Consider the following 15,790-nt stretch of genomic DNA (forward strand, 5'->3'; position numbering starts at 1 on the left):
AACAGCCGAAGTCAGTATGAATGAATGAACTTTATCTGCAGGAGAGACATGAGGGACATTTTGGAGCAGGTAGCGCCACCATGTGGACATTTATAAAACATTTATCTTTTAACTCCTGAACTGTGACGAACAGAAGGAAATTTCTGTTTCATGGATTCATTGGTTCAAGATAAATGTCAGTTTAGGCCACGCCCATTTCTGACAAAACACATTTTCCATCATTTTGAACTTTTTTTGAACTTCTTTTACATATTTCATCCAGTTTTTCTCAAAGTCCTCATGAATCAAACTGAAAACACACTCACACTTCCTCAGACCAGGTTTCAGTCTCTGCAGTCCACCATGGTCCATCCTGGAGGAAGAGACAAAGACACAATCAGCTTCATACACCTTCACTCATATCCACCATTAAACATGAACCAGAGTCCCTCAGTTAGTCAGAGTGTCTGTCCATCTGTCCATACCTGAGAGTGTCCATCTACCTGTCCATACCTGAGAGTGTCCACCTGTCTGTCTCTACCTGAGAGTGTCCATCTGTCTGTCCATACTTGAGAGTGTCTACCTGAGAGTGTCCACCTGTCTGTCCATACCTGAGAGTGTCCAGTCTCCAGTGTGGATCCTCCAGTCCAGCAGACAGAAGCTTCTCTCCTGAGTCTCCTGGATGATTGTAGCTCAGGTCCAGCTCTCTCAGATGGGAGGGGTTGGAGCTCAGAGCTGAGGCCAGAGAAGCACAGCCTTCCTCTGTGATCAGACATCCTGACAGACTGAACACACACAACAGTTCATCTAATGAGCTTAAAAACATTCTCAACTCAATAAACAGGATTTTGTCCTTCAGGCCTTTATGTCCACACTCAGCGCCCCCTGCTGTATGTTGGTGTCATGCAGATACATTTTAGGTTAGTAGAAGGAGAGAAAGCACATGTTCCTGCTGGAGGCTGCAACTGCTGAAGCTCAGAGTTTAATCTGATGCCATTCTGTTTTTACTTTGGCAGAAGAAATGTCTTAAAGTTAAATATTGTTTGACAATATTTTCTAAAGACAGCAAGAGGAATTAAAAAGAAATGATGTTAGTTCATATTTTTCTTTTTCAATGATGTTCACTGTGTGACTGCATTAATTTAATTGACCAACTTAACATCTTCCATAATTTTTTAACATTTAATTAAGTATTTTAAGTTTAAATTTAAGTATTTTACACAAACAATTTAAATGTGAAAAAAATCATGTGCAACATTTCCTGAGCAGCAGATCTGCATTTTATGTTCTCTATTGTGTCAAGACTACCTCGCCATTCTACATATTCTGTATATATGGGGACTGACCCCACTGGGGCAGCTGTTGTGGATTACTCTACTCAGTGAGTCTTGTATAGAGGAACAAATGGCTAGTCCAGCAGGGCATACCGCAGGTCCTGCGCTGCCGAACTAGGAGAGCCACTGAAGTACATATTTGACTTGAGTCTACATCTTGGTAGGGCCCCAACACTGTGGAAGACATCATGTCTTATCCCTGTCCCAAAGAAGCCACACCCAAGCGAACTCAATGACATCCGGCCAGTAGCCCTCACATCACACATAATGAAAACTATGGAGAGACTGCTTCTGCACATACTCAGACCCCCGGTGAGACACTCGCTAGACCCACTACAGTTTGCATACCAGGAGAAGGTTGGAGTGGATGATGCCATCACATATCTACTGCACAGGACGCATTCACACCTGGACAAAGGGAAAAGCGCTGTGAGAATCATGTTCTTTGATTTTTCTAGCGCTTTCAACACAATTCAACCCCTCATGCTAGGAGACAAGCTCTTGCAGATGGGTGTGGACGCTTACCTGGTATCCTGGATTACTGACTACCTGACAGGGCGGCCACAGTTGGTCAGACTAAAGGACTGCCTCTCTGACACTGTGGCAGCACCGGAGCACCACAGGGAACTGTGCTCTCTCCTGTCCTGTTCACTCTGTACACGTCTGACTTCGGCTACAACAAAGAGTCATGCCACATGCAGAAGTTTTCGGACGATACTGCAATTGTGGGGTGTATCAGAGAGGGTAAGAGGGGGAGTACAGGAGCCTGGTGGAGGACTTTGTGCAATGGTGCAAACTCAACCACCTACAACTTAACACTGCTAATACCAAGGAGATGGTGGTGGATTTCCGTAGGTCTAAGCCCGCGCTGCTACCAGTCTCCATTGAGGGAGTCAATGTGGAGGTGGTAAGCACTTATAAGTATCTGGGGGTACATCTGGACTATAAACTTGACTGGTCAGCCAATACTGACGCTATCTACAAAAAAGCACAGAGCCGGCTGTACTTCCTGAGGAGGCTGCGGTCCTTCAACGTCTGCAGCAAATTCCTCGGGATGTTTTACCATTCTGTGGTCGCCAGCGTCCTCTTCTATAGAATAGAATAGAATAGGGATGCCGGGCGACTGGATAGGCTGGCAAAGAAAGCTGGCTCTGTTGTGGGAGCTGAACTGGAGAGCTTCACTTCAGTAACAGACAAAAGGACCCTGAGCAAACTGCTCACCATCATGGACAATGAAGGTCATCCACTTTACAACACCATCATCCAGCAGAAGATGATCAGCTGGAGACTACGCTCACTGTCATGCAAAACTGACAGACTGAGTAACTCATTTGTCCCCAGGGCCGTACAACTGTACAACTGGCAATAAAAGGGAAAGAGATAGACTTCCCTGCTTAATCTCCACCCTCTGTATCACTGTTCTGTACCTCACTGTTTTACCTCACTTGTTTACCTGGACTAAATTCACTTTAAACTGTATATTGCACTATATATATATATATATATATATATATATATATATATATATATCACATATCACACAGCCTCAGACCTTGGTTTTTTATTTAGTATTTAATTATTTAGTATACTGTTTTTAATATTTTTTATTCTTACTTAATCCCATTTCAAGAGGGTGTGGAGTCTAGGCAGGTACAGGGTGAGCAGGAGCAGGAGATGAACTCTCCTCTTGATCACCAGCTTATTGCTTGGGCCGCTGAGGCATTGAAAGTTGACATGCCAGTGGAGCAAGGCCAGAGGCCCTCCCAGTCTTTTTCAATACCACTGCTTTCTGATGTGGAGGACCTGGTACTGAAGCAGTTTGCTAAGCCATCTGAAGCTCATCGTTCGTCAGGTCTGGGCAGAAGGCTGGCAGGTGTGCATGGTCGGGAGATGATTGGCTGTGGACATCCACCTACCTTGATGTCTTGATGTCCCCCATTAAGTCAGTCTTGGGGACACCAAGTTGCCCGGGCAGGAACACCAAAATGATGGATGCCATGCTCAATAACCTGCATGGGGCTATGGCCATACAGGGACAGTTGGTTAATACTGGGGCTATTCTAACCTTGTAACAACGCCAGTTTGGCCAGCCAGTGGGTGGACAAATCTGACCTAACTGCTGAGGTGCAGCAGGTGTCATCTCTTCTGGCCAAGCTGATGTGGAGCAGGCAGTGGTGACCCCTTAGGGCCTTGTACTCGCTCTGCATGGTGAGACTCCATCTTTGGCTGTCTCAGTCACGGCTACAGGGGAAAGACCGGCCCATCTACTCAGGCTGTCTGTGGTCCCATCTGCCTTGTTTGGACTAGATGCCAAGGTGATGCTTCAGCAGGCTGAAGAAGACCGCCAATGTGCTAAGGAAATGTTTGGTATGCTCCGGCCCCGCAGACAAGACCACCACAATTAAGTTCTGCTGCTCCAGTGATCTAAGGGTCCATTTGGAGGCCAACCGACATGGTAGAGCTAGACGGGTCAGCTGAGTGGCCAGGCCGCCCCAAGCCATCCACTTCTTCCTGACAATTATTAGAACCCTGTCACCCCGTGCCACCTCCTAGACCATTGCCAACTGCCCTGGGAGACCCTTGGGGCAGAACCCTGGGTGGTTTCCACCATGACTCAGGGTTATCGATTACAATGTATACACCCACGCCCTCTGACAAGGTCAGCAACCTTTGCACTGGTGGTAGATCCTCAGCACAGGGAGGTTTTGGCAGCAGATGTCTAAACTCTCTTAGCGAAGAGAGCCATCAGGGATGTGATGCAGGACAATCAGCAGGCTGGGTTTTTTTCATGTTACTTCCTCATTCCCAAGAAAGATGGGAGACTGAGGCCAATTTTGGATTTGAGGGGGCTGAACAAGTTTTTGAGGCCCCTGCTTTGCAAGATGTTCACTGTACTAAGGGTTCGACAGGCCGTCCTCCAAGGCGACAGGTTTGCCACGATCGGCCTGGATGATGTGTATTTTCAGGTCCCGATACGAGAAGGGCACAGATGCTATCTCAGGTTCGCCTTCAATGGCCGAACCTTCAAGTTCTGTGTCCTCCGATTCGGCATATTACATAGTAGAATGGGAGACAGAGCCTTCAGTTCTCAGGTTCCTCTCCTGTGGAACCATCTCCCAGATTAGGGTCCGGGGGGCAGACACCCTCTCTACGTTTAAGAGTAGGCTTCAAATGTTCCTTTGTGATAAAGCTTATAGTTAGGGTTCCAGCTCCTAGTTTATGCTGCTATAGGCTTAGACTGCCGGGGGACTCCCATGATGCACTGAGCTCCTCTCTCCTCCTCCCTCTCTCTCTCTATCCATCCATCTATATCCATTAACATTCATGTACTACTAATGCATTCAATAACCTAAACGTCTTCCCCGGAGTTGTCTGTGCTTTCTCGTCTCACAGGTAATCTGGGCCTGTAGACGTCCGGATGACACGTTTTAACGTTCCTCTTAAAAGGGAGTTTTTTTCTTGCCACTGTCACCAAGTGCTGCTCATGTGGGAATGTTGGGTCTCTTTAAATTAAACCTGAAGAGTTCGGTTTAAACCTGCTCTATGTGTAAAGTGCCTTGAGATGACTTTGTTGTGATTTGGCGCTATACAAATAAAGATTGATTGATTGATGATGGACACCGTACTGGGACCCTTGCGTCAGGAGGGTATTTGCATCCTCAATTACCTAGATGACTGGCTGGTGTGTGCTCGCTTGGAGGTGCAGTGCAGCAGAGATGTAACTTGGCTCCTGCAGCACTTAGAGTACCTAGGCCTGCATCTCAACAGGAAGAAGAGCAGGCTCCAGCCCTCACAGAGTTCCTGGGCATGTGTTTGGATGCCGGAGCAGGGACTCTTTCTTTGACTCCTGTGAGACAGGCCGCCATCAGGGTTTGCTTATCCCAGTTCTGGCTTGGGGCCAGGGTGACCCCGCCTCTTGGGGTTGATGGCAGCCACAGTGCATGTCATACCCCTGACTGTTCTGAACAGTGCAGCGCTGCCTCCTGGTCCTTGGACTTTGCCCACAGAGGAATCTGCAGGCCAGAGTATTGGTGATGCACAGACTGCATGTGGCTCTCCGTTGGTGGCAGCAGCCGACCAATTGGCACGTGGGGTGGCACTGGGGCCAGTTTTGCGTCACCAGGTGGTGTCATCAGATGCATCCCTGGTAGGCTGGGGGGCTGTCCACGAAAGCAAGGGCGTCGGCAGCCTTTGGCATGGACCCTGGTTAGCACAGCACATTAATGTTTTGGAGTTGCAGGCTATCCATCTGGCTCTTCTGCATTTCCTGCCAGAGCTGCAGGACCACCATGTGCTGGTGAGAACAGACAGTACAGCAGCGTATATCAAAAGGCAAGGGGGCCTAGGTTCCTCTCACCTTTGCAGATTGGCTTGGACAAGATTGGAGTGGGTTCATCCCCGGTTCAAGTCCCTTCAACACAGCCGTGGCCGAACTCTTCGCATCCAGGGAGACCACTCATTGTCGGCTCTTTTTCTCCATGGGGAGGGATGATTCTCCCTAGGGCACAAATGTGATGGCCACATCATTGGATCATTGGCCACAGGGCCTCCTGTATGCCTTCCCTCTGTCCGTCCTCCTGCACCAACTCCTACAGAGAGTCCGGGTAAAGGAAGTGAGCCTCATCCTGGTGGCACCCAATTGGCCACAGATGATTTTGTTTGCGGAGATTCCACCCCTTCTTCAGGGACAACCATAGGAGCTACCCATTCACCGGGACCTAAAGTCCCAGGCCCACGGAACTGTTTTTCAACCTTTTCTCCAGGGCCTCAGGCTTTGGGCATGGCCCCTTGAGGGGGCTGATATCCTTCAGTACCTTCCCCTTTCCACCCTCCTCAGGATGGTGGAGCTGGATCGGGTGGGGGGGGGGTCACTGTTGTGCCCCAATCAGTGCCTTAACGCTGTATATTCAGTGGACTTGTGCCCACAGGGCAACGAACCAGCTCTATGTCTGCTACAGGACTGATATCTTGGGCAACCGATCTCCAAGGCTAGGCTGTCTGTTTGGGTTGTAGAGGCAATCCAACAGGCATGTCATTGTCAATGTCAATGTCATCTTTATTTATATAGCACATTTAAAACAGCCAATGGCCTACAAAAGTGCTTTACGGTAAAATAAGCAGAAACAATAAAACAAACAAACAATAAAAGCAATAAAAAACAAAATAATATAGAGAAATATAACAGATAAAAGACCCAATAAAAGCGGCTATACTCCGCCAAAGGCCAAGGTGAACAAGTGCGTTTTAAGCAGTGTTTTAAAAGTGGAGAGGCTGTTTGCAGTCCGCACAGTGAAAGGTAATGTGTTCCACAGAGTGGGAGACGCAACTGCAAAGACTCGATCTCCTCTAGTTTTTAGGAAGGATCGAGGAACGTACAAGACAACCTGATTAGCTGACCTAAGGGCCCTGGGGGGCTGATGCAGTTTAATAAAGGTCAGACAGGTATTCCGTGGCCAGACCATTCAGAGACTTAAAAACAAATAAAATCATCTTAAAATCCATCCTGTACCTAACTGGAAGCCAGTGAAGAGAAGAGAGCACTGGAGTTATGGGCTCGCGTTTCTTTGTCCCAGTTAAAAGACGAGCTGCTGCATTCTTAACAAGCTGCAGGCGGTTAAGCTCTGACTAGTTAATGCCGACATACAGGGAGTTGCAGTAGTCTTAGCGAGATGTAATAAAAGCATGGATAACTTTATCCATGCATATAAGGAGGAAGGTCAGCCTGCCCTGGTGGGGGTGCGTGCACATTCCACACAGGGCCTCGCTACCTCCTGGGCATGTGGAGAGGTGCCCCCCGTTTGAGATTTGTACAGCGGCCTCTTGGTCAACCCAATCCACCTTTATAAGATTCTACTGCATGAATGTGGCAGCCAGCACCCCGTTCACTGAGCGTGTGCTGGGCGGTGCAGTAGGACATGGCCGAACATACCATGCCTCCAGTGCCATGGCTCTTAAGAGCACATTGGCTCAGAGTGACGTCGCTTTCTTTTCTTTCTGGGCTAGCCTAGCAGGCTAGGTGACATTCCACCTATTTGCAGTTGGCCTTAGCGTATGGCAGGGCCAGCTGGGCCCTGGTGGCATCTTTCGCCGAGGTCATGGGTGTGTACATAGTGTATGTTTCTAAATTGGCTTGAGCATGTGGGTGAAGGTCTGCTTGGTTTCCTCGGGGTGTGTCTTACAGAGTCCCCATACATATGGAATAAGTAGGATGTAGAGATAGTCTTGACACGATAGAGAATGGATAGTTACATGGTAACCTAGGTTTTCTGCATGGACAGACTATCTCTCCAGCTATTAGCTGCTCTGAATTGGTTCCAATCAAGGTAAATCGGAGTGGCCACAAAGGTGATGTGTCTTAAAGAATAATCCACAACAGCTGCCCCAGTGGGGTCAGTCTCCATACATATGGAATATGTAGGATGGAGAGATAGTCTCTCCACTCAGAGAACCTAGGTTACTATGTAACCATCCGTTCACCTGCATGTAGAGAACATGATAGTAAGTCTGTGTTGAATATTTTCTGTTATTCATTCCATTAAACTAGATTTTCATGACTTAATGTAGAATGTGTTTGGATTGAAGATCAAATGACAAACATATCATAACTCACATGATGGCGTGAAAGGAGTTTTACGAACTGTATACTTGATATTAATACAATTCAGCTCAGACAGTGCACAAAATATGTTTGGTAACAAAAAATACTAGTTCAGTTCCTGTGCGAAATCGGTTTTTGCGCGTGTTTTACTACAAAGTAGCCTGGGCCATTCAAAGTGTTTTCTGTTTCATTCTTTTTTTTGAGGGTCTGAAGCGTATTTCACATATTAGCTGCCAAAGCTCCGCTGCCTTATACCCTCTCTAAAGCCCAATTTCCACTGGGTCTGTCAGCGGCGCTGAACTCTAATCAATGAGAGTGTTTCCACCAGGCAGCAGAGCTATCAATACGCAGCATTTCTATTTTTGACGGAGCCATTTCTAAATCGCGTCAAGCTCAACAGAGCAGATTGCACGGGACACCTGTTGTACAATGACAATAAAAGGATATTGTATTCTATGCAACAGACAGGAAGTGAGACACAGAATCGGCATAATAAAACTTCCGTCTTTCAAAATAAAAGAACCTGTGCAGCCTCCCGATTGTATTTCAGCAACAAACACGAATAAAAGATGTTAGCAAGTTAAAAAAATCAGGCCTTTTAGTTGTGCTGCTACTACAGTAATTACGGTAGCCTAAAGGCACTTGTTCGGATTTTATTTGGCTGCCGCAATTATTGTATTAACATTGCAACTTCATTTTAAAAGGCAGGTTTCTCTCCCAGAACTCTGCTCCGCTGCCGTGACGCGCCCGGTGTGAGTTGACACCGGGCAGAAGACTGAGCAAAACTGCTGACGGACCTGGTGGAAATCCCGGGTAACTCTGGTCCTGCGCTGTGCTCAGTGTGTGAGAGGGGGAGTGGCCAGCAGCTAGCACTGCAACAGTAAATGTGTGCTTCTTTTACCGATATATTTATCTATATCTTTTACATTTACATTCAAACTTACTCGTGCGCGTAGCAAAACACCTGTCATGTTTGAAATCAATCAGATGCACAGTTCGAGAGATATGCGAATAACAGATGGACAGACGGACAGACGTTCCTGTCATTTATAGATAGATCAAGTAAATTATAAACTGGGGGGAGGGGGGGGACTAAAATATTACTTTATATACATAATAAGGAAAATGACCTGAGAGTTTCCAGACTGCAATGTGGACTCTCCAGTCCAGCAGAAAGCTGCTTCACTCCTGAATCCTGCAGGTTGTTGTTACTCAGGTCCAGATCTCTCAGACTAGAGGACTGGGAGCTGAGAACTGAGGACAGAGCTGCACAGCTTCTCTCTGAGAGGTTACAGCCACTCAACCTGGAGAAGAATCAGCAGAACAAAAGAATTGCAAACATTACTTTTCTTCATTGAGCAAAGATGAAACTACATTAATCTGGATAGTTCTGTGTGCACCTACAGAGCTTTGTTGGAGGCTTTGACCACTGGCAGCAGCCTCAGAAGAGCCTCCTCTGAAGCGGAGTATTTCTTCAGGTCAAACACGTCCAGATCTTCTTCTGAAGACAGTAAGATGAAGCCCAGAGCTGACCACTGAGCAGGAGACAGTTTATCTGTGGAGAGACTTCCTGATCTCAGGTACTGTTGGATCTCCTTCACTAGAGAACGATCATTCAGTTCATTCAGACAGTGGAACAGATTGATGCTTCTCTCTGCAGACACATTCTCACTGATCTTCTTCTTGATGTACTTGACTGCTTTCTGATTGGTCTGTGAGCTACTTCCTGTCTGTGTCAGCAGACTTCGTAGGAGAGTCTGATTGGTCTGCAGTGAAAGACCCAGGAGGAAGCGGAGGAACAAGTCCAGGTGTCCATTTGGACTCTTTAAGGCCTCGTCCACAGCACTCTGGTAGAAATGTGTTGATTTGCCTCCAAATGCTTCAGACCACCTGGATGTTGTTTGTTGTTCTGCCAGCAGATTGACTCCAGACTTGATGAATGTCAGATGGACATGAAGAGCAGCCAGAAACTCCTGAACACTCAGATGGACGAAGCAGAACACCGTGTCCTGGTACAACCCTCTCTCCTCTTTAAAGACTTGTGTGAACACTCCTGAGTACACTGAGGCTGCTCTGATATCGATGCCACACTCTGTCAGGTCTGATTCATAGAAGATCAGGTTGCCTTTTTGCAGCTGCTCAAAAGCCAGTTTTCCCAGAGACTCAATCATCTTCCTGCTCTCTGGACTCCAGTGTGGATCTGTCTCAGCTCCTCCATCATACTTGATGTTCTTCAGTTTGGACTGAAGCACGAGGAAGTGGATGTACATCTCAGTCAGGGTCCTGGGCAGCGCTCCTCTCTCTCTGCTTTTCAACACATCCTCCAGAACTGTAGCAGTGATCCAGCAGAAGACTGGGATGTGGCACATGATGTGGAGGCTTCGTGATGTCTTGATGTGGGAGATGATGGTGCTGGCCTGCTCCTCATCTTTGAATCTCTTCCTGAAGTACTCTTCCTTCTGTGGGTCAGTGAACCCTCTGACCTCTGTCACCATGCCGACACACTCAGGAGGGATCTGATTGGCTGCTGCAGGTCGTGTGGTTATCCAGAGGCGAGCAGAGGGAAGCAGTTTCCCCCTGATGAGGTTTGTCAGCAGCACATCCACTGAAGTGGACTCTGTAACATCAGTCAGGTTCTCAGTGTTGTGGAAGTCCAGAGGAAATCGACACTCATCCAGACCGTCAAAGATGAACACAACCTGGAACTCTTCAAACCTGCAGATTCCTGCTTCTTTGGTTTCAGTAAAGAAGTGATGAACAAGTTCCACCAAGCTGTACTTTTTCTCTTTCAGCACATTCAGCTCTCTGAAAGTGATTGGAAATGTGAAGTGTATGTCCTGGTTGGCTTTGTCTTCAGCCCAGTCCAGAGTGAACTTCTGTGTTAAGACTGTTTTACCAATGCCAGCCACTCCCTTTGTCATCACTGTTCTGATTGGTTCATCTCTTCCAGGTGAAGCTTTAAAGATGTCTTCTTGTCTGATTGTTGTTTCTGGTCTGTGTGGTTTCCTGGATGCTGTTTCAATCTGTGTGATCTCATGTTCATCATTGACCTCTGCAGTCCCTCCCTCTGTGATGTAGAGCGGTGTGTAGATCTGATTCAGAAGGGTTGGGTTTCCTGCTTTAGCGATCCCCTCAAAAAGACACTGGAACTTCTTCTGCAAGTTAGACTTGAGTTTACGTCGACACTTTGCAGCAGGAGTTCCTGAATGAACCAACAACAAATGAAATCAGTGAGTGGATACTACAGAAAGTCTAGAAATCTGAACATGTAAGTGTATCTGTGTAGTTTTTCCTCCTCCATCAGTTTTATTCAGCTCATCAGTAGAGGGCAAACAGCCTCTGATCTGATGCAGATGTGTGCAGCATATTTACAGCAGAGTTTGAAATATAAACCTCTCCCATGTTGCCTCCATTTCCTCTCCATCATGTTAAATCTGTTAAAATCCTCTTACTGGTCTGCAGACGCTCAGCCAGCTCCTCCTGCTTCATTCTCCTCAGGAAGTGCAGTGTGATCTTCAGAAATGCGTCTCTGCTGCTCCTCCTCTGCTCTTCCTCCTCACCGTCCAACACCTCCTCATCCTCACTCTGACTCTCTAAGCATTCTGGGTCATCTGGACTCAGACTCCTCTGGACTCTCTTCAGCTCGTTCTTCACAAAAGTGACGATGTTCTCCTCCAGCAGCTGGAACAGAAAGATAAAGTGAACATTTCATTTAAACTGGTAGAACACAACATGTGATTCATGTGTCAGTCTGAAGGCCTGCTGGTCTAAACAGAGCAGCATGGACACTGTTAGGACCTGAATGCTACTTTAGTATTTCATCTGTGGTTGATGGAGTTAATAGTAAAAGGTGTGTTTGTACATGTACACACCATAAATATGGAGTCCAGCTGTGTTTGATGCTGCTGTGCAGACTGATCACTGGGAACCTCTGAGCTCTGCTGCTGAACTCTGTGGAGAAAACATCACGTTTAAGGACATTTAATGACTCAAATCTGCACTCAGCTTATTAAACATGTTCTGTCATGATGACAAAATGAACTCCAGTAAATGCTGCTCTGATAACTGGATGTCAAATTCTTACCTTCCATCAGCAGGTTGTCCATCTTTAAACTTAATAACACGCTCCATAGACCGATCACTCTTCATGGAGAAAAAAAAAAAAAAAAAAAAAAAAAAAAAAAAAAAAAAAAAAAAATAGTCCAAGGTTTCTTTTCAGTACTTTGGCTAAACTGACAAAGAGTCATAACACTACTGATCCATGTATTCCTTTAACTCTCAGTAGTGATGACTTCATGAGTTTCTTTAATGACAAAATCTTAACTATTAGGGACACAATTAATCACCTCTTGCCCTCAATAAGCACTGATTCATCCTCTAACATAGGAAACTCAGAAACTGCTTTTAAACCTGATATTTATTTAGACTGTTTCTCTCCAGTCGACCTTATAGAATTAACCTCAATGATCACTTCCTCTAAACCATCAACCTGTCTTTTAGACCCGATTCCAACTAGGCTGCTTAAGGAAGTCCTTCCCTCTGTTAGTACTTCCTTATTAAATATGATCAATCTGTCTTTAGTGACAGGATATGTACCACAGTCTTTTAAAGTAGCTGTCATTAAACCACTTCTCAAGAAGCCTACTCTTGATTCAGAGGTTTTAGCTAACTATAGGCCCATATCGAACCTCCCCTTTCTCTCTAAGATCCTAGAGAAAGCAGTTGCTAATCAGCTGTGTAACTTTCTAAATAATAACAGCTTATTTGAGGATTTTCAGTCTGGATTCAGAGCTCATTATAGTACAGAAACTGCACTGGTAAAAGTTACAAATGACCTCCTAACTTCATCAGACAATGGACTTCTCTCTGTCCTCGTCCTGTTAGATCTTAGTGCTGCCTTCGATACTATTGATCATCAAATCCTGTTAAAGAGACTTGAACATTTAATTTGCATTAAAGGAACAGCATTAAACTGGTTTAAATCCTATCTGTCAGATAGATTTCAGTTTGTAAATGTCAATGATAAATCCTCCATGCAAACAAAAGTAAAACACGGTGTTCCTCAGGGTTCAGTGCTTGGACCAATACTATTCTCCTTATATATGCTTCCTTTAGGAAATATTATTCGGAAACACTCAATAAATTTTCATTGTTATGCAGATGATACTCAATTATATCTATCAATAAAGCCTAATGAAATCAACCAGTTAACTAAACTACAAACATGTATTAAAGACATAAAGACCTGGATGACCTGTAACTTCCTGCTGTTAAACTCAGAAAAAACTGAAGTTATTGTGCTTGGCCCTAAACACCTTAGAAACACATTATCCAATGATATAACTACTCTGGATGGCATTACTTTGGCCTCCAGTACTACTGTAAGGAACCTAGGAGTTATATTTGACCAGGATCTGTCCTTTAATTCCCACATAAAACAAATTTCAAGGTCTGCCTACTTTCATCTGCGTAACATTTCAAAAATCAGACATATTCTGTCTCAAAATGATGCTGAAAAACTAATCCATGCATTTGTTACTTCTAGGCTGGATTATTGTAATTCATTATTATCAGGCTGCCCTAACAAGTCTCTAAAGACTCTCCAACTGGTCCAGAATGCAGCTGCACGCGTTCTGACAAAAACTAGAAAGAGAGATCACATTACTCCTATTTTAGCTTCACTGCATTGGCTTCCCATAAAATCAAGAATAGAATTTAAAATCCTTCTCCTCACTTTTAAAGCTCTTACTGGTCAGGCTCTATCATACCTTAAAGAGCTCATAGTACCTTATGTACCTACCAGAACACTGCGCTCCCAGAACGCAGGCCTACTTGTGGTACCTAGTATCTCTAAAAGTAGAATGGGAGGCAGAGCCTTCAGTTATCAGGCTCCTCTCCTGTGGAACCATCTCCCAGATTCGGTCCGGAGGGCAGACACCCTCTCTACTTTTAAGAGTAGGCTTAAAACTTTCCTTTTTGATAGAGCTTATAGTTAGCAAGCTCCTAGTTTATGCTGCTATAGGCTTAGACTGCCGGGGGACTCCTACCTCCACGATGCACTGAGCTCCTCTTTCCTCCTCTCTCTCTCTCTATATCCATCCATCTATATCCAATAACATTCATGTACTATTAATGCATTCAGTAACCTACACTTCTTCCCCGGAGTTGTCTGTGCTTTCTCATCTCACAGGCAATCTGGGCCTGTAGACGTCCGGATGACAGATTCCAGTCCCGGACCTTCTAGCTTCAATGTTTATTTTCTATGTGCTTCTCTCTCTCTCCTATTCTTCCTCTCTCTCCCCTCTACCCCAACCGGTCGAGGCAGATGGCCGCCCACTTTGAGCCTGGTTCTGCCTGAGGTTTCTTCCTGTTAAAAGGGAGTTTTTTTCTTGCCATTGTCGCTAAATGCTTGCTCATGTGGGAATGTTGGGTCTCTTTATAAATTAAAACTTGAAGAGTACGGTTTAGAACCTGCTCTATGTGTAAAGTGCCTTGAGATAACTTTGTTGTGATTTGGCGCTATACAAATAAAGATTGATTGATTGATTGATTGATGGACACACAGCTGGGTTCAGGTAAATAAAGCACACAATTTATTTCCAGTGTTCAAAAGTCACCCTGATCATATTGTGGTTTCAAGAATTGCACTAACACTAACTAAGAAACTTTTACTGTCGCAGTATTAAGTACATTGTACTAGTCAGTAGTATCTCTCCTTCTCTCTCTCTCTCTATATATATATATATATATATATAGAGAGAGAGAGAGAGAGAGAGTATCAATACTAGCTAGGCCACTAGCTTGGTTAACTGGCAAAACAGACTGACAGGAATTAGCCAATCACAAAAAAGTAGCCCAGTTTCTGCCCAGCAACAGGTTGCTAAGGGCAGCTAAGGCCCTACGGTTGCTACGGCGATGTGAGAATCTGTTTGGAAAAAGTTCTCAGAATGCCTCAGAATTTGGCTTCTGACAAGGTCCCGAACAATTGCAAACTGTGAGAAAACCGTAACTCCTATCCAAAAACACCGTGAGAGACACAGAAGCCGACAGATTTTGACAGTATTTATTTTATTCAGTTATTCCCTAAAATGAGCGCGTAAGCTCATTGCGAAGACAGTGAGATTATTTTGGGGAAAAAAAGACGGTTACATTAGGGTCAATGGGGAGCGAGACAGGTATTGCCGCCGGTCTCGGCCCCCCCCTTTTAATTTTATGCAGACCCCGCCTGTCAACGTCACATTTATGAATCCCAACACCTATGTCTACATCTTGACAAAAAAATTATTTGTCTTCTTTTTACGGGTTGGCCGTGAGATCGAGTTAAAAATGTATATTTCAGCCTCCAGAGTGGAGGTGTACAATGTGATGTCACTGCTGAAACTAGATATTGATTCCTCTTCTCAAGAGAGTCACATAGTAACAAACTTCCCTTTTAAATTCTTACCTTCCATCAGCAGGTCATCCATCTTTAAACTTTAAACTGCTGCCACTGTGTAATTCCCTCATCAGCTCCTCACTACATATACTGCTCTCACTCATTTTCTTTCATTCTAGACACTAGATTGTGATGCTGTTCCTATCTGTTCCTGTTCCTCTTGTTACCTGTTCCTGCTGGTTTCAACCTTATTTGAACTGATTTCCCTTTATGGTCTGTTAGCCTGTCTGTTGGTTTCTGAGCATTAAAGCTGTTTCCATTGAACCTGTCTGTGGTGTTTGTGCCTGGTTCACCTGCTCCGCCCCACATAACACAGGAGGTTTATTCAGCCCAAACAGCCAACCAACCATTTTTAAATTCTTACCTTCCATCAGCAGGTTGTCCATCTTTAAACACAAGAGGAGACTCCTTAGACTGGTCACTCTTCATGGACACACAGCTGGG

At 45.2% G+C, this 15,790-nt stretch overlaps 1 protein-coding gene across 1 annotated transcript in view; it reads right to left on the reverse strand.

The window, feature by feature from the left end:
- The window catches only part of LOC133980191 (protein NLRC3-like), a gene marked incomplete at its 5' end in the record, with an annotated part of 50,838 nt that extends 35,048 nt beyond the window's left edge, over positions 1–15,790 (reverse strand). Inside the window, one exon of the mRNA XM_062418854.1 lies at positions 15,711–15,790. Coding sequence (XP_062274838.1) covers positions 15,711–15,790 — 80 coding nt within the window. The remainder of the gene's footprint in view (positions 1–15,710) is intronic.

The sequence above is a fragment of the Scomber scombrus genome, chromosome 1 (assembly GCF_963691925.1).
Source record: "Scomber scombrus chromosome 1, fScoSco1.1, whole genome shotgun sequence".
Classification (NCBI taxonomy): domain Eukaryota; kingdom Metazoa; phylum Chordata; class Actinopteri; order Scombriformes; family Scombridae; genus Scomber; species Scomber scombrus.